At 42.3% G+C, this 19,131-nt stretch overlaps 1 protein-coding gene across 2 annotated transcripts in view; it reads right to left on the bottom strand.

Moving 5' to 3' along the window:
- The window catches only part of Rtn1 (reticulon 1), a 215,737-nt gene that overhangs the window by 25,074 nt on the left and 171,532 nt on the right, over positions 1-19,131 (bottom strand). Inside the window, exon 1 of one of the 2 annotated variants that reach the window (XM_005343173.3) lies at positions 2,550-2,746. The exons of the other annotated variant lie outside the window; for it this stretch is intronic. Coding sequence (XP_005343230.1) covers positions 2,550-2,610 — 61 coding nt within the window. The 5' untranslated portion in view covers positions 2,611-2,746. Of the gene's footprint in view, positions 1-2,549; positions 2,747-19,131 lie in introns of those variants that run through there. 2 annotated transcript variants of the gene reach the window in all.

The raw sequence follows: 19,131 nt of genomic DNA, 5'->3' as shown, positions 1-19,131 counted from the left end.
TGTGCAGAGTTGCTCTACAGTCCCAGGTAGCTTTGTACTAGTTTCCCATCTCAGCATCTTCAGTGCTGGTAGTGTAGGCACGAACTGCCATTAATTGTTGTCTTTGGCTGAAATCCCATACGTTACACACACACGGATCCAACTCATGCACTCCAGTTCCATGATACATTTCCGTGAAATACACTGATGTCATTTGTAGCTGAAAATTTAACTGCGGAGGCGACCTAAAGCTCATGTATTTCCTCTCTAGGGAAAGCAGCTCACTACGTCCAGAGGACATTTTCAGCAGTGTTCTACCGACTTCCAACCGTACTGGAGCTGCTCCTAGGACACACCCATGCTGTCTGTGTGCTGGGCTTCTGCCGGCCTAAGAGCTGGGCACACTAAGAGTTACTATACATTAGCGGCTTCAACCCTGTATACATATTAAAGTCATTCAAGGAGTGGTTTGTTTTTTTTAATCATGATGCTCAGCTCTAGGGGTGGGGCCCACATCCTTTGTGCTTCTTAAAGCATTGCAGGTGATTCTAAGCTGCACCCTGGGATTTGAGCAATTTGCTTTAAACGGTAAGGGAACTGAAGCTGTATTTCGAATCTACTCCAGCCTCAGTTTATGAAGCAAGGTCTCACAGGGAGGGGAAGCCAACAAAGCAGTAATTCATTCTTACCTCGGCCCTGTGGTGTCACTGAACTATCTAGCGGGCTATTAGTCAATTTTCAAGATAATGGCTTTGTTCTGTTTGAGAAAAAGAAATCAATGACTCTAATGACAATCAAAGGTCACCGGGTGTACAGGCTCTTCGGCAATCCTGAATTAATCTTCTCAAGCAGCTGTGTGATTGGAGAGGGACACAATTCAGTGGGCACATTATTGCGTTTCATGCTAATTCCTGATTATAAACATATCCACTTTGAAGTCTGAAATAAACCAATGCAAAACCCTTGGCGCTGGGATGCTATACTGCTCAGTACCTACATAAATAAAACACAGAACCTGCCGTATTTCCATATCTACTCTGCTAAGAGTAGAAGATACTCGGAATTAAAGCCTAACCACAGGTCCTCTTGTCCATCTACACTTGCTGTGAAGATACGGTTGCAGACTGTGAGCATCCAACTGATGGAGCACAGCACATGGACCCAGAAGAAACGCGACAAAGCATTTTTACAGCCACCTTCTCTGTTCAACGTATGCCATTCCATGTAGCTGTCACCGTTTTCTAAAATTATACCCCTTGGCTGGACATTTCTTATTTATTGCCTTTTAAATTTATGGCCCACCTATTTGCTTGTGACAATCATATTTCTAATAGGCCCACAGGACTCGAAGCAGAAGACTGTATTTCTTGCTATTGCCACCCAAACCAACAAACATGAACCAAAGCAAGAGTGCTTTTAATTCTGAGATTTGTGTTTTTGTCGTTCCTTAAAAAAATAAAAGGAAATTCATGCAGAAGCAAGAAAGATGAAAGGAACAGCCCCTTGTCATCCCCCCCCCCCGTGATGTATTATAAGGAGAAGATATTAGGTTAAAAGGTAAAAAGAGCTACCACTCCGAGTGTTCTTGGTCCCGGAGGATGCTGCAAACCTCTGCAGGTTCCACCGTATGCACCTTCTTCAGAACCGTATTTGTTAAATATCAAAAGACACCGCATCTGACCAACACCCCAACTTTAACTCCCACCATCCATTCTTGCAAATTCTCCCTTCCTCCTCCTCATGCAAGGTGAGGGAGAAAATCTTAACGTAACAAAGGAGAGATGGATGTGTGAAATATGAGGCTGAATAAAAATGGCTGAAAAGCCAGCCAGGCTGGAGGGCGGCCACACCCAGTGCTAATATGGACCGCTTCTAAATAACTCTGTTAGACCAGAGGGCAGCCGCTACTGCTTTGTTATTTCCCTCCATTTATTTCACTGAAGCCCATTGTTAATAAATAAATGGCATGGATTATTCCAATGACAGTCACAAAGACCGAAATATTTCAGAGTGAACCACCCTAATAAGTAGCTACGCCATCACAGTTTCAGGATTTGGAGAGCTGGTCTGCATTTCCAGGCTCCTTTGTGTGACCACAAATAACAAGCCTGAAATGGGTGTGTCCCTCCCTCCTAAGAATGTCCTCTCAGTTAATGGCTCTGATCTCAACCTTTGGGCAGAAACAGACGCACTGGGAAGCAGGAACAATAAGGAAGCACTTTAACTCCGCGGCTGAGAGATTAAACAAGTCCTGAATGATCAGGCCAAAAAAAAAAAAAAAAAAAAAAGAAAACTCCCGGAGGAGGCAAATGATGCATTATTTACAATACCACAATACACAAGAAAACAAAGGGGTGAACTGGGAGGGGACAAAGGCGGCGGGGTAGGGTGGGGGGAGACAGATATCATCCGTGTCGATTTTTTACAAGAACAGGTTTACTCCCCCCGGCAGAAAGCTCCTGGGTGTAAAGCATGCATAGGTCCCACAGGTGAAATGATGCACAATGGCCGAGTCCGGATCGCGGTTCCGCGTGCGCCGCAGGCATGCACTACCGAAATAAAGAGAATACCCTGACTTTTCCAGTTGCTCCACACACAGTCCATCTTGGTGGAATCGGCAGTGGCCTGCATGGTGCGGGCTTGGCGGGTTCGCCGTGGCTCTCCTCCAGGCGCTGAGCTTGCACTCCGTGTCGCTGCCCGGCTGCGGCGGTGGGCTCCGGTGGCCGCGCGGCTGCAGTGTGAAGCCGCACCGGGCGCGCGCGCAACGGGCGGGTGGGAGCGCGCGGGCGCCGCAGAGCCCGTCAGCGAATCAGTGCGATCCCGGAGCAGCTCGCGCGCGCGCACGCGCGCGGATGCGGCGGCTCAACGGGCCTGCGGCTTGGGTTGGGCAGCTTAGGGGAGCTGCCTCCGAGACTGTGGAGCTTTGATGGGGCGCGCACGCAAGCTAGATACGGGTGCGGGGGTGCGGAAGAAGGGGAGAAGGGAGGAAGGAAAGGAACACCCGTGTGGAAATGGCAGCTAAGGAGACCAGAGCTATTCCTGACCAGTGTGGTGCATATTCTAGAAATTTCTTAGAAACAAGAAACCTGTTGGCCAAGACATGTGGCAGTACAGATGTCAAGCTTACAGCATGATGCCCACTAGTCCTCACTTTTGCTCGTCTCTCCTGTCCCCAATTCTAAAAATGTTGGACACAGATTGCTGCTCAGGATCTTCCATAGGAATGCCAAATTCTGTCCCTTGTCTGGAATATTCCACAATTACCTCAAACCTTGTGAATAAAATTGTGGCTACCATTTTGCAATTATCTGAGCAACAATTACTGGCTAGAATCTTTCGGTGGTCTCAAAGAACCGTAATTTCTCCAGTGCTTGTTGAGTGAATACATATTAGAATATGGAACTTGGAAGCCCTTAAGTGTTGGCACATCAGATGGGGTCATTGGTTTTTGACAGGGGTGATCAGTTTGGGGGACATTCAAAGAGAACTCAGAGAAACAAAGGGCATTCTTTCAAAAATGTCACCTTTGGAACTGGGCACAGTGGAGGAAGAGGACTGGAGTCGTGTGTGATTTGACTGAGATTTCAGGAGTTCCAGACCAAATGTGAATGTAGAAGGAACAGGTGGTGGCTGGCTGTATTAGTGGCATAGCCTGTCTCTGCAGTAAATGCTCTATTGGAATAAACACAAAGACCTTGGCCGACTGGATAGGCCACAGCCGTGTTTTGATGAGGAAAAGGTAAGATAGCAAAGAGATAGGAATGGAATGTGAGCATTGTTTGGGATGGTCCATGAGGAGACAAGAATGAAGATAGGAGATGATCTGTCTCCGGGGTCACGGAAGGGTCGCGAAGGAAGAGTTTTGGACACCAAAGCCACATTTCCTGCTTTGTTTTCCTGTGACTTAGAGTACTTCTCTTCACCTCCTGGAGGAGTGCAGCCTTCTAGATTCTTCTCCAGTTCTCCAAAGTGGGCTAGGCAGAGTCATATTTGCATTTGAATATCCTGTATTGGCAATCCTCAGGCAGGTTGTGCTTGTAAGCATGATTTCATCTTCATTTTTAAGAGAATATAGTCTTTAAAATGGGATCTTTGGGCTCGTGCATATTCTTTTCAGAATACAAGGCTCCAATGTGACCAGTTGGGCCCCCCTGGCTCTGATTGTAGTATCTGAAGTTACATCTGCAGAATCTAAGTAATTATGGCTGCAGGGGATGATTCGGCCTTTCTGGGCAGCTGACCTCTCCTGCTCAGGAAGAGGATGGGTTCTCTTCAAAGCACATTATAACCAAACACTTTCCAAACTCACCTCTAGAGGGAAGTGGCCTTGTTCCTTGTTCTGTTTGTATCTCCTACCTGACCCACCCCCCAATTTTTTCTTCATTTCACAGCCTGTCATTGTTGGAATCAAGTCATCAGGTAATCTGGTGATGCCCATGAGCTCACCAGCACCAAAATCTCCCTGTCTGAGGTAGACTCAGAAAGGAGTTGCCTGGAGTCTGTTACTGCCCCAGGCACCTCTCAGTCTTTGGAGCCTGGGCCACTAGGAGGCACTGCCAGTCCAACAGAGGCCTCAGGCTTCTAGGTGGTGATGCCAGCAGGTACCTTCCGTTCAGTAGAGGGACAGTTGAGAAATAGCCAAGATCCAAGTGTTCTGCCACCTCCCCCCAGCCTCTCTGTATCCTGCTAATCAGAATGAATAGCAAACCTGGCTAATCTCAGCAAGAAAGCTGAGTTCAGCATCCCCTTCTCTCCCCTCTACCCACTTCCACAAAGACCAGTGGTCAGAAGCCAGGTCTTTCTCAACCAGAGAATAAATCATGCCAAAGGGCTGCACTTTTTTGCTGACCACCAACCTGACTTGGGAACGCCAGTTTAGCTGAACAATCACATTTTTTCTGAATCATTTCAAGTTTGAAGAAAGCAGTCTGATGGAACATGAGAAGTCAGTAGGGTCATCGGATAGTTGAAGGTTAGGAAGGAGCCTGCCAAAGATGGGGTAGGATTGCATTGCTACTAGTGACACGAGAATTGAGAGGCTTGAGATTAATGCACAGGGAAACAGAAAAAGACTGATGGAGCAGTAGAGGAGGGAGATCACTGGCCTGGGAGTCTCAGACCCCGGCATTCACGAGACCCACATGTACTGCAGCAGTTGCCTGGCCATCAGCAATGGGCGTCTCTGGGCTCTCACGATACACAAAAAAGTTCTAGCTTTACAAGTTTGCCGCTACGAAATAAAACCTTACTTCCCACAGACCTGGCAAACGGATACTTTCTTTGCTTGAATCCACATAGAATTGATTGACAGCTTTTGCCAAGTTCAAGTTCGAAATGAAAAAAAAAATGGGTACAAAAGATATGTAAATTTCCTTAAGAGGTGAAAGAAAATGGAAAGCCAAAAAAAAAAAAAAAGTTTGCTAAGAGGTGGCAGGAACTGCCACAGCCTCCAAGCCAGTGGGGAACAGAAGGGCTTTTTCCACAGCCTGCTCAGAACCCTCGGGTTATGTGCTTGCCAGGAGAGGAAGCGATTGCTTTAGCTTTCAAGATGAAATCATGCATTACGCAGTCTGTTTTGAAGAGGAGCAAAATAACCAAATTCTGTAATTTCATCCGGATGGAGATAAAAGCTGGGGGCTGGTATGCCCACGTTGACTGTGTGGTGTCTGTCTCCCCATGAAAAAAGAATACCACCTACACTGATATGTTAATTCAACAAATATTTGTTGAGCACACACTCCATGGTCACCACTTATTTCCAGAACATCCTGACCTAGAGTGTGGATGAGGACAGATAATGATGGAAATATTCAATATAAATATACTCCTGTGGACAAATATGCCAGAAAAACGAAGCAGGCACGAAGGGGAGAGAGACTGGGGACTGTGGTGTCTGCTGTTTTTATAAGAGGGTCGGCAAGGACCGAGCTTATGAGGGGAAGTCAGAGCAGACCTTAGAGGGTAGCAGAAGGCCCTTCGCTCTCTCATTCCAGCACTCAGGAATCTCAGCAGGATACCGAACATAAGGCCAGCTGGGACTACATAGCAAGACCCAGTTTCAGGGGTAGGGAAGGACAAACAAAAGAAAAGGAGGGGGAGGGGCAAAGGGAAGGGTGGGAGGTGGGAAGAGAGGGGAGAAAAGGAAGGAAAAGAACAGATGAGATGATGAAGATGTAGGGGAAAGAATATTCAGAGACACGTTGAGGTTTTTTGCCAGGATGTGGTAACTGTCAAGCCATCTCAAGCATCCTCCTAGAACATCTTGATTTTTTTCAGTGCTCTGTAAAGTGTTGTAATTGGAAGTAAAGGCACAGAAATAAAAATAGACTTCATTGTGATCAAGGAACATTACGGATTTGGCTCTATGCTATATGGAATAAGAAAATTTAAAGAGGCAGCTAGTTTGGTCCTTAACTGCTCTAACAAGGTAATGCATGGATTGTAATTGTGAAGATTGAGATAATGGATTAGCTCATAATTCAGGAAGTGTGTCTTCATGTGTTCTGGGCTATAGAATCTCTGGGAAGTAGAGACTATTACTTTGATTTCTGGATTAATTTGTTCCATTTACCCATCTATTCATTCGATCTACAAATATTTATAGAGGCCATCATAAGCGCATGTCTCTAACTACAAAGGAGCTATTCATGGGAAACTATAAATAGATAGAAGCAATCAGATAGCTGTCTGAGTAGGAGGAGTGGATACACCAGGCAAAAAAGAGTGGAGCTTTCGGGAGAGGCATCCTAGTGTAGGTGACAATCGAGCTGAGGTCCAAGAAGAAACAGAACCACCGCTTTGAATGATGGGAAGTTTCCAGGCCGACAAATAAATAGGAAATGTGAATCTTAATTACAGGCACATGTAGGGGTTACTTTGTGACAAGCCTGAGAAATAGTATTGCCAGTAAAGGAGGGAAAGGTTGAAGAAGTTCAAGTAGCAAACCCACTGAAGAAGGTGAATAACAGATCCACACTGAGGATTTTACAGACAGAGGACTTCATTTCTAGCACTTGTGAAGATCAGTCAACTCCTCAGTAGTACAAATAATCATCGATACCATGACCTCTATCATTCTGAAACTGAAAAACATTAAGGCAAGGAGATAGGAGAGAAAAGGGCATTTAGCACGGGTGATGGGGTTAGCATCTCAGGTCTAGGGTCCTGAACTCAAAGAGAGTGTTGGAAGGAGTCAGGAAGGTAGGCACGGGATGCATGGTTTTCATCAAGACAAGGAGAAAGGCTTAAAATGAAGCCCAATGAGAAAGCAGATTATGCTCTAAAACTGTTAGATCTACAGATAGTCTCTAAGAGAATGAGAAGACAATCGCTTGGCATTAATGGTCTCAGCTATCAAGGGGACATAGTTATCATTCAAAATTCTGCATCCAGCAATGCTGATATAGAAAGTTTCAAATACCTAAGAAACAAGAGAAGCTAGCACTCACGGAACCAGAAGGTAAACCTACCAATGTTGTGACTTCCAGAAGAATAAAACTAGGTCTAGGTGGAAGAAAATAAGATGCATGAGAAAATACTGATCATAAAAATGGTAATGGGACTCTCAATAAGTCATCAGGGGCTAGTTTAATACTATGTAGATTTAGCAGGATGATACTATTAGGTTCTCCCCTAGGGCCTGTCTAGCCTCATGTTCTTGACCCAACAATGGTGCCATTTATGGACTTCGTCTTGGGCAGCAGGACTTCTATCCAACCAGAAAGTCATAGATTACATCATGATCATGCCTCCATGGCACCTTTGAAGCTATCTCGCTGGGCCAGTCCTTACTGTAGCTCACAGGGCTCACAGCTGGGTGAAACCAGTGATCTCTTCCCCCCCTCCAGTAGCAGCACCTTCTAGCACTATTGGGATGAAGTGTCCACCTTAGCATTAGCTTGATATCTCCATGTTTCATGGTTCAGGTATGTGGTGTTTTAACAATAGGGTCTTACCATCAAGTTCTAGGTGACATAACAATTGTTTTGCATACAGATTAATGTATGTACTCTCAGCTTCCATCGGAGAAGCTTCTATTCACAGTAAATAACACAGAGACCCACAATTTGGCAAAGGTACAGAAAATAAGAGCCTATGGAATGCTCAGCCCTACGAGGAATGCCTGTACTGCGTGTGTGCACAGACACACATACACGCACACACACCAGGGTTCAGTGGTCATTGTGCAGGAAGGAGTGGTAAGAATGCACAGGCCGGAGGTGTATAAACACAAGGAAGCAGGGTCCTCTGTACACAACAGGGCAGTTGCAATATGAACTCACAGTAGTAACGGCAGCATACACAGGCACCGTGAAGGGTCAAGCCAGAACAAATCCAGAAGGAGAGGCTAACAGTCATGAAGCGTCACCCACTGGAGACTGTCAGCAATTGGTGGCTGCTGGGAAAGGGAGAGTTGTCTTTGGTTAGGAGTGCTACTACCAGCAGGTAAATCGCACTCCAGCAGGAGGCCACGCAAACGTGAACACATGCTCATCACAGACGTGATGAGTGAAAGGAGGGCAGAAAGATGGGGGTCGAGGGAAAGGGATAGGCCTGCGAGAAACTTGGGAGGAGGCGAATATGGTACACAATTCTCAAAGAATTAATTTAAAACAAAAACCTAGTAGTGGGTAGACGATGGCTCCGTGCTTAGGAGCACTTGCTGCTGTTTCAGAGGTCCTAGGTTCCCATTCTCCAACATGATGGCTTGCAACTGTCCAGGGGTTCTGATGGCCTCTTTAGGCCTCTATGGGGCACTACAGCATTACTTATCCATGATACACACACATACATGCAGATGAACAGTCATGCACATAAAATATTTTGACAAACTGTTGCTAATTAGTTTGGAGGGGGTTTTAAAAGAGAGACAAAGCTGAACCGGAGAGCGCAGTAGAACAAAGGCAGGAAAGAGATCAAGGAGAGCATGTACAGTCCTTGACTTCCTAGGGGAGGGGGAAGTATTAACTCCAGACTCTAACAAGTCAGATTTGCCTATTAAGTATCTCTGAACCAACCCTATAAGGAAACTACCATAAGCTATAACTTCAAATGAATGAGCTAGATGAGTAACAGAATCAAGCCAATCAGACAAAGAGAGACTAGGAAAGGGTCTTCCAGGATGGTAAGCATGAGTGGAAGTGTTAAGAATGTACTGAAACATGCTGGGACAGGCTAGCTAAAAAACCAAGAGCTATCAAGTCGATTAAACAAAATGATCTGAAGGATGCTTAATGAAGAAGAGTCTAGTGCATTATTCAAATAGAAACGCCAAAAATAGAGATGGAAAAGACTCCGGCAAGTCAGTGAATCTTCACCAGCCATTTTCCCAAATTCTCTTACTAATATAGTTTGTAGGTTCTTTTGAACCTTCTATACTCATCATAGCATTTTACACAGGTTCTCGGGTTGAACTTCGGGCCTCATTCACCGCCGTCATAGCAGCCCATACCCTTCACGCTAAACCGGCTAAAGCCTGCAGGAAAACAATGACTAAGCTGGATATGAACAACTCTGTCCTTCTCCTGAATTGCAAGGAGAATCGTTCAACATTTTTACTACTGAGTGTGACAACACTGGCTTGAAATTTTTGGCTGGGATTTGCTGGATTAAGAAAATGCTACTCTAGCCCTAGTTTTCTGAACACATATTAAATTTTAGCAAGCACCTTTTCTAAAGCTACTGAAATGAGCATATGCACTTCTCTGGTTATTCTGTGATATAGAAATTACATGCAGTGAGCTGTGAACCTTCAGTAAAACTTTTATTCCTGAACTAAATCTCATCGATTCTTTAATGTGATGGTTTTTAATGCACTGCTCAGAAAGGTTCAGTTTCCTAAATTTTCTTGTACAGTTGTAAGAAACATACTATCCTCTGCCGTCACCACCACCACCACCGCATCCTCCACCTCATCCTTGTCCTTGTTTTCTTTCGGAAATACCTTTCCTTTTATTTTGCATTATGGTCACACCAGCCTCAGCAATCAAGTTTAACAATGTCACTTTTCTGGAAGCATCCATATAAGATGGGATTCCTATTGTAATATTTGGAAGAATTCACCACTCAGCCCCCCTGGGTCCAGTTGACTCATACAATTCTTTAATCGGGTATAATAGGATCCTGCTTTTTAGTTTCTGATTATGATAATTTTGGTTAGTTTTATCCATGTAAATTTGTCTGTTAAAATTTTTTGTTGAACTGAGAACATAGATCAGTGATGGGGGCTGGCCCAGTGTATGTGAACACACAAATTCAAGTCCTAGCACTGGAAAAGAAAAATGTCAAGTTTATTGGTGTAAATCACTCATCCCCGCCCTTTAACGTTTCCGGTAACCTAGAAAAGCCATTGTGTTGATTCCTCGTTTGTGACATCATCACGTTTTCTCTGCTTGCCTCTTGATTGACAGGTTGGGAGTTTTTCAGTATTACAAATTTACTTTAAATAACTAAATTCTTATTTGTTGTTCTTTCTTTATATATTTGATTTACATTTTATATTATTACTTTTATTCTAATTCTAAGGAAAGCAGGAACTGCTTTTGGTTCATGCCATAAGGGTTTTGTATTATACAGGAAAATGCAAAGTTACATGTTCAAAATATATTGGAATAAACTAGTGTCTTTTATTAATTAAAAGTAATAAATGAATTACTTTTATTTTAATACTTCTGTTTTACCAACCCTTTCAAATGAAAGCATATTAGTGTTTTCAGATATAAACAAAAATCTGGTATGTTTGTTTAAATCCATACAGTTTGGGCAGGAGAGATGGCCCAGCAATTAAGAATACTTGCTTCTCTTCTAGAGGAAGGAATTCTGTTCCCAGCAACTACTGGCTAAAAAGTGCACTGCCTATAACTCCGGAGGATCTGATAGCCTCCTCTGGCCTCCATGGGTACTGCACTCCATGTTCACAACCCCACCACACACACACACACACACACACACACACACACACACACAAAACATAGCAAAAAATGTTTAAAAATAACCCAAAAAACTTAAAACTACAAATTTGCCTCCAAGCACTATTTTAGATGTACACTGTATTGATGTTACTGGTAGTTCAGAACATTTTCTAGTATTCATTGTAAGTTTTTTTGGTCCATCAATAAAGTACTATTATAAACAATTGGGGATTTTTCTAACTATCTTGGTAATTTTATACTATTTACTTTGCAATTAATACAAAATTCTTTACAACTATAACACACTGAAACATTTTATAACTTTCCTTATAACTTGAATATGCTCAATTTTAACATAGATGTCAAACGAACTTGAATGACTGTGTATTTAGGCTCCACAAATGGCAGTCACGTTACATTGATTAATCACAGAATTAATCTATCCTACTCAATTTTTTTTCAATAAGAAAAACAAAGAAGTGTGCTACAACCAATTTTGATGCTGTTTTGTTTTTAAATTTTTAAAATCTATAACCTTTGCTTTATATATTTTAGAACCATGTTGTTGAGAATTTATAAATTCAAGCCTATAGTGTCTTACTGATTAATTTATTTTTCATGTCTCTAGTAATAATCTTTGACCAAAAGTCTAGTACAGCTGGTAGTGACATACACAATATTTTTCTTTTGATCTGTGTGGCAAAACTTATTTCATTCTTTGCTTCCAAACCTGTAGCTCTGTATGTTATCATAAACAGCATAGTCTCAAGCCATGCTTTTAATCGGGGATAGTCATCTTTGTAAAAATTTTAATTTGTGTGTTAAATCATTGGTATTTCTGAACCTTCATCTCCCTACTTCCTTCTTGTTCATTATATCTGTTTAATTCACTTCTTCCTTTATCATCTCTAAATAATATCAAATGTGTTTTTGCTAATTCCTTCATTCCTCTAATAGTTTCACAAGATTATATTTATTATATTATACATTTATTTTATTTTTATATTATATATTTATTATATTATAGATTATTTTATTTCATAAATAAATCTTTTCAAGAAGATTGATTATTCATGTGTCTGTGTGGGTGCACGTGGGTGCAGTGCTCACAGAAATATGTGTTGGATCCTCAGGAGCTGAAGTTAGAGACTGGATGAAGGTGCTGGAATTTGAATTCAGGTCTTCTGCAGGAGCAGCAAGTACTCTTAACTGCTGAACCATTTCTCATTCTCCATTATAGTGATACCTTCTGGAACATTTTAGTGATCATCGTAGAAACTGTGATGTTCTTTCCTAGTTTATTCCAGTCTCTTTTGAACAAATAAAACTTTGCATTTTTCTGCATAATACGAAACTCTCATGGCAGGAACCACAAGTATTTCCTGCCTTCCTTCAGCTGTTATGCATATAACGATCAACAAATTACATAAAAATCAATCAATAAGAATTTAACAGTATTTCTTCCATCTACACTATCAGATCTCCATCTGGGAGCCTTTATTTCAGTCCAAAGAACTTTCTTTTCAATTTCTTTTAATTTAGGTCACGACAATCAATTATCTCAGATTTTGGTCCGATTTCTTTATTTAACTCCCATTTATGATTGCTGTTTTATTGGGCAAAGATGTTTTAAGCAGCACAGTTTTCTTGTGGCAGCTTCAAACTTTCAGTCTTAGATGAGGAGAACCTGTGCTTGGTTCCCAGCACCCACAACCACCCATAACTCCATTTCTCAGGGATCTACTACCTTCATCTCATCTCTGCCCAGCATGCACATGGTATATGTCTACACACATATGCACATGGAACACACACATATATGCAGGCAAAATATTTCCACATAAATAAATCTAATTTAAAAAGTTTAAAATTTCAAAAAAAGTTTAAAATTTCATTTCTGATGGCATCTGATCTTTGTACTTCCAGTTGAAAAGTCATGTGTGATTTCTTGTTGCTTCATGTGGACTAGTTCTGACCATTAAAACTATTTTATTTTCAGCTTTTTTTTCCCACTTGTTTATGAAATTTTTTTGATTTCTTTGGGTTCTACTGAGCCTTAAATATGCAGATAAGTGACTTTTAACCAGCTTTGAAGGAAACATTCTTAATGTTGGAAGGGTCAATCTTGGTGTTTACGCAACAGGACTGAACATCACTATGGAAACGATCTCTAGGTGTATCTGTGAGATTTTTTTCATTAGGTTAGTTGGGGATGGCTGGACACTGCAAATGTAGAATATTTCTATTGCTGTGACAAAATGTACCCTGCTGGAAGGGACTGAGCCCCAGAACTGTGAGCCACAGTACACCCCTCTCCTGTAAGTTGCTTTAATCAATTAGCAATGGAACAGGCAATTCATGTGCGTGTCTTCCTCCATTCCTTCTGACCCGTTTGCTCTCCTCTCTTCTGTAAACCCAGTGGTTGATGTTAGACCTCCTGAAACTGTTTCAAGCATATCATCTACTTTGTTTGTGTTTTCATGTCTTCATTCTTTTTAGTCACTCCTTTGGGCAATTTCTGTGCCTGGGTTCACTGTTTCTGTACCCTATTGTTCAATATTTTGTTAAATGTTTAGTTGTGATTTCAGAAATTTTATTACTCCTAGAAATTTAAGCTCTGAAGACAAAAATTTTCACCTTTTTAAATCTATTTTCTTTCACCTATCTATAATCTATTATAGTTTTTTTTTTAAATTTATTTATTTATTTATTTATTTTTGGTTTTTCGAGACAGGGTTTCTCTGTGGCTTTGGAGCCTGTCCTGGAGCTAGCTTTGTAGACCAGGCTGGTCTCGAACTCACAGAGATCCTCCTGCCTCTGCCTCCCGAGTGCTGGGATTATAGGCGTGTGCCACCATCGCCCGGCTCTATTATAGTTTTTAAAAAAATCTTCTATTTGTTGTCTATAATATGTGGCTCATCTTTGTCTACTTATATAATCTCTCTCTCTTTGCTTGATCATTGTCATATGTTTTTGCCTCTTGCATTACTACATATACTTTATAGTATGATAAACATCATGTGTATAAAGCAGTCATAAAGAGAAATGATGATACTAGCCTTCAGAAAAAGTTATCTTTCTTTATTAGTCAATTGGATAAGTTGTTGATCAAGTTCAGAAACTGAACTGAATCATTGTGAGTCTCAGGGTTTTTGTTTGTTTTGAGACAGGGTCTCAGGTATCCCAGACTGGCCTCCAAATTTCCATGTCACTACGTAGCCAAGTGTCTTAGTTGGGGTTTCTATTGCTGTGATGAAAACAACACAACCAAAGCATCTCTTATAAAGGAAAACATTTAACTGGGGCTTGCTTACAGATTCAGAAATGAGTTAATTATCACTATGGCCAGGAGTGCAGAGGCGGACAAGTAGGCATGGTGCCAGAGCAGTAACTGAGAGCTTTACATCCTGATCCATGAGTGACAGGGAGAGAGAGTGAGAGTGAGAGCGAGAGCGAGAGCGAGAGCGAGAGAGTGAGAGAGCGAGAGAGAGACAGACAGAGAGAGAGAGAGAGAGAGAGAGAGAGAGAGAGAGAGAGAGAGACTAGGAACTGGGAAAGACTAGGAGAGACTAGACCTAGTATAGTCTTTTGAAATCTCAAAGTTCACTCCCAGTGATATACCTCTTCCAACAAGGCCACACCTCCTAATCAATCCTAAACAGTTCACCAAATGGGAGTCAAGCATTCAAACAGATGAGCCCATGGGAACCAATCTCATTCAAACCACTGCACCAAAGATGGCTTGAAACTTGATTCTCCTGTCTCCTGGGATTTCAGTTTAAATGGATGCTATCCATCTCTGGTTTCTGTTGCCTTGTGGATAAATTTATGATATGATTCTTTTAGGTCATCATTCTAGTAACACACAAACATTTGTTTCCAATCTATAGTAAACACGAGCTCCAGTCTTATACGCTACTCCATTACATATCACATGCCATTCAGAGCTCCTCAAGATTCCTGTGTTGTGTCAACACCTAACAGAAGCTTCACAAGGGCTCTCTCACTCTGAATAGTCCTTTATATAGGCCACTATATTAGTTACTTTCCTGTGGCTGAGATAAAACACCATGACCAAGGAAACTTATAGAAGGGTGTATTTGGGCTTATGGCATCAGAAGGATAGGATTTCATCATGGCAGGAAGTATGTTGGCAGGTGGCAGGCATAAGCAGGAAGCTGAGTGCTCACTTCCTCAATGGCAAGCACAAAGCAGAAAGAACAAGCTGGAAGTGGCTTGAGGATTTTCTCTCAAAGCCTGTTTCCAGTGACATACTTCCCTCATCAAAGTCACACCACTGAATCCTCCCAAAATAGCGCCATCTGCTGGGGACCAAATGTTCAAATGTCTGGGGCTATGGGGGACATTTCTCATTCAAGCCACTACAATCTAATATTTAGTTGGTACCTGCATTTGATATTTGTTCCCACAGAAGAAAGTGATCAATGGCACCTCTTTACCTGGGAGTATCTCTCTTACGTATTGAACTTTAGTTGGTTTCAGAGTCATTAGCTCTCAAGTTGCCTAGTGTCTTTACAAAAGTTACTGTGTCCTTCATTTGCTCATGTCCCTAGTTGTTATAGAAGGAATATATGACACACTGCCAGTTACCCCACCTAGAGATGAGGTCTGCATTTTAAAACACCAAAACAATAAGCATTCAAAGTAATTGCTTAATTAAGGAAAATCTAATTGGAAATTTAATTTTTTAAGAAAACATTGAAATGTCACGTGGTGTAAAACTAAAGCAGTATTTCGTTAGAGATTATGTCATTAAATGTATGTGTCAGACAAGACAACAAGTAGGAAATTAATAAGCTAAATGGGAAACATTAGCAGTAGAAAAAGTAAATGTACACAAGGATGCAGAAGAAAATCAGAACAATAATAATGGCAGGAACTCAATGAAATACAAAGTAATAGAACAGGGCTAGAAGCTTGAAGAGCAAAATTCCTAGTGTCCTGTAAAATGCTGAACAAATGGAAGCCCAGCAATCTTCTTAGGTCTGTAAACAAACTCCAGAGAAGGTTGCTCTCAGATTAGAGAGGCTGATGGGCAATCTTAAAATCCAAAACTAAGTAAAAGATAGATAAATCAAATTCTTCAGAATAAGCCCCAAACCCTTAAGACGATGTAGATGATAGATAAATACTTGAAAAAAAATCTCCTCTGACTCCTCATGGAAGGACATTTCAAAATAGAAAGCAGACCTATCAGGATGGTCAAACACAACTAGACTGACATCATCAAATAAATGCTGGCGACAGGGACTCTCATTTTCTGATGAAAATACAAAACAGTACATTGACTTAGGAGACAACTTGGCAGTTCCCCGCCCATCAGAGCAGCTTTCCATAGAGTCAGCAGTTGTGATCTCTGACATTGGCCCAAGGGATGAAAATGGTGCGCACCCCAAACCCTGCACGCGGGTATTTAGAGCGGTTTCATTTTCAACTGCTCACACTTAGAACCTAGTGAGTTATTTTTCACCAGAAGGATGAGCTGGTCTGTCTAAGCAATGGAGCATTCTTCAATGCTAAAAAGAAAGGACCTCTTAAGTCATGAAAAGACATGGAGGTTAATTGCATATCAATGAGTGAAAGAGGTCCATCTTTTCTAGTATAGGTTTCCAACCACATGGCATTCTCAACATCAAAATACAACACAGGAGTCAAGGATCAGTGGCTGCCAGAGATCTGAGGCAGGAGGATGAGTAGATGGTGCCCTCAGTACTTGGAGGACAATGAAATTACTCTGTATGGGGCTATGTCATACAATATGACTGTAACTTTGTCCCAAACCACAGAATGTATGTACATATAGCACAAGAGTGATTCCCTGTGTGAACTGGGGACTCTGAGTGGTGATGATGAGCTAGCATGGGTTCATCAGCCTAACAACTGTACCTCTCTGGGAGGGGCTGCTGTAAACAGGAAGACTACGTCTGCTGCCTGCAGGGGGCAGAGAGGGACATTCTGTATTTTACTTTTGTGTGTGTATTGGGAGAGAAGCTAAAACTGCTTTAAGAAATAAAGTCTAGGGCTTTATTGGGAGACAGCTCAGCTGTAAAAGTGCTTGCCTTGAAAACATTAAGATCCGAGTTTGAGCCCCAGAAACCACATTAAAACAGCCAGGCATAGCGAGGTTTGTGTGTAAATTCAGCACGGGCGAGGCAGGGAATGGCGGATTCCTGGGGTTCACTGGCACTTGGTGAAAGAGGGCTGAGTGAAACACTGTACTGAGTTGAAGAGTGGGAGGAGTGAGAATATGAGCAAAGAGGTCAAGACCATGATAAGGTCACCCACTGAAACAGTTTACCTGAGCTAATGGGAGCTCACCAGCTCCAGTCTGACAGGGAAAGAACCAGCATGGGACCAAACTAGTCTCTCTGAATGTGGTTGACAGTGGCATGGCTGGGGTAGACTGTGGGGCTACTGGCAGTGGTCCATGATTTATCCTTAATGCTTTACTGGCTTTTTGGGAACCCGTTCTCTTTGGATGAATACCTTGCTCAGCCTAGACTTACAGTAGGGAGGGCCTTGAACCTTTCCTAAGGCAATGGTGCCTTTTACCCACTCTGTGGAGTGGATGGGCGGGGAGGGTAAGTGGAGGGAATGGGAGGAGGGAAGGGAGTGGGACCTAGGATTGGTATATAAAATGAAAAACAGATAGTTTTCTTTTTTAAATAAAATAAAAACTGTTCTGATTGGAAAAATAAGGGGTGGGGGTGGGCTGCATCTACCCCTGAGGAGCATCACTGAGGGGGTCTTCTGTCCTCCACAGGCACAGGCATACGTGTGCACATGAGTGACTATACACACAGGTGAACACACACAAAGTCTAATAAAGTCAGGGAAATACACTAAACCAATTGCTGGATCCTGAGAATAAAATATGAAGATCTTCGGCATTACTGGCCATGGAAAAAGACACATTTTTAGGATTATGTATTTGCATATAATTTTTAAACTATAGGAAAGTATGATTATACATTTAACAATAAAGTAGAGAATTTAGATATATGTTTCACACAAAAAAATTAACTTACCAAAACAGAATCAAGAAGAACTATGGCTATCTAAATAAAAAGTCAATGTTATTATTAATAATAATGTTATTATTATTTTAATCTATGTCCTGGGCTGAGGAGAGGGCTCAGTAGATACAGTCCTTGATGCCACGTGTGATGTAGTTCATCGTGTGATAAGGGGCCTTTCTTGAGAATATGCAAATAACTTTTCACATTATCAATTAGGCAGTTCAGTTCGAACGGACAATGACACTTCTCCAAGGGAGATGACTCAGCAGCACCTGACAAGATGTGTCACCGACTAGGGTCACACTCTGAGCCAGCGCTCTGCACCCATCCTACTGTTTGCCCGCAAAGAGAGGGAAAGTGCCAAGTGTTGGCTAGGATGTGGAGGAACTGGAACACTTGCGCCTGATGGCCGGAATGGGGAGCTGTACAGCCACTTAGGAAACGCTCTGGCAGGTGCTCGGTAACAGTGGGACCCAGCATTTCCATTTGTACATTTATATTCAATGGTGCTGAAAACACGCACACCTGAAAAGCGTGCTTAGTCACAGTGGTTCTATTTACCACCGTCAATAGCAACTAAACTGTGTACCCATTGTCGGTCAAGGGCTGGACCAATCAGCGTATGCAGACCACGAAAGACTTCTCAGTCCTTAACTGCCCAAAGGAACTCCATTTTGTCGTAGCTTTAGCTAACTTCACCCAACTCTGGCCTGGGCTGAGTACTGTACACTCACGAACTGCACCTGCAGCTTGGGAGGCTCCTTGTTTTACAATGGAAAACAAATTTTGTTGAATGAGCTGAACTGTTTTGAAACTTCTGCCCCTGATGTGACCTAATTGTGGGTTTGGCTTTACAAACCCTACCCTGCCTGTGTTGGGGCTGAGGTTCTTTGTGATGGCCTCTTCCGATTGCAGGCTTGATGTATAACAAGGAAGGAGGCGCTGATAGGCTGTCGTCTGCGATTCTGCTTACAGGAAATCTTCAGATGAGGCAGACAGGCTAGAAAGTAGACCAGGTCAGGGAGGGGGAATGGGATGCAATGACTGCCGGGCAGTGTTTCTTTGGAGGAAAATGAAATTTGTGCTACGTGGTGACTAGATTAAACACAAATCTCTCACATACTGTCAAAAAATTGGTAGTGGCACACACGTGGGAGGCTGAGGCAGGCAGATCTCTGAGTTCGAGGCCAGCCTGGTCTACA

The sequence above is a fragment of the Microtus ochrogaster genome, chromosome 1 (assembly GCF_000317375.1).
Source record: "Microtus ochrogaster isolate Prairie Vole_2 chromosome 1, MicOch1.0, whole genome shotgun sequence".
Classification (NCBI taxonomy): domain Eukaryota; kingdom Metazoa; phylum Chordata; class Mammalia; order Rodentia; family Cricetidae; genus Microtus; species Microtus ochrogaster.
Note: the sequence above shows the minus strand (reverse complement) of the source record. Positions and strands in the feature narration are given on the sequence as shown.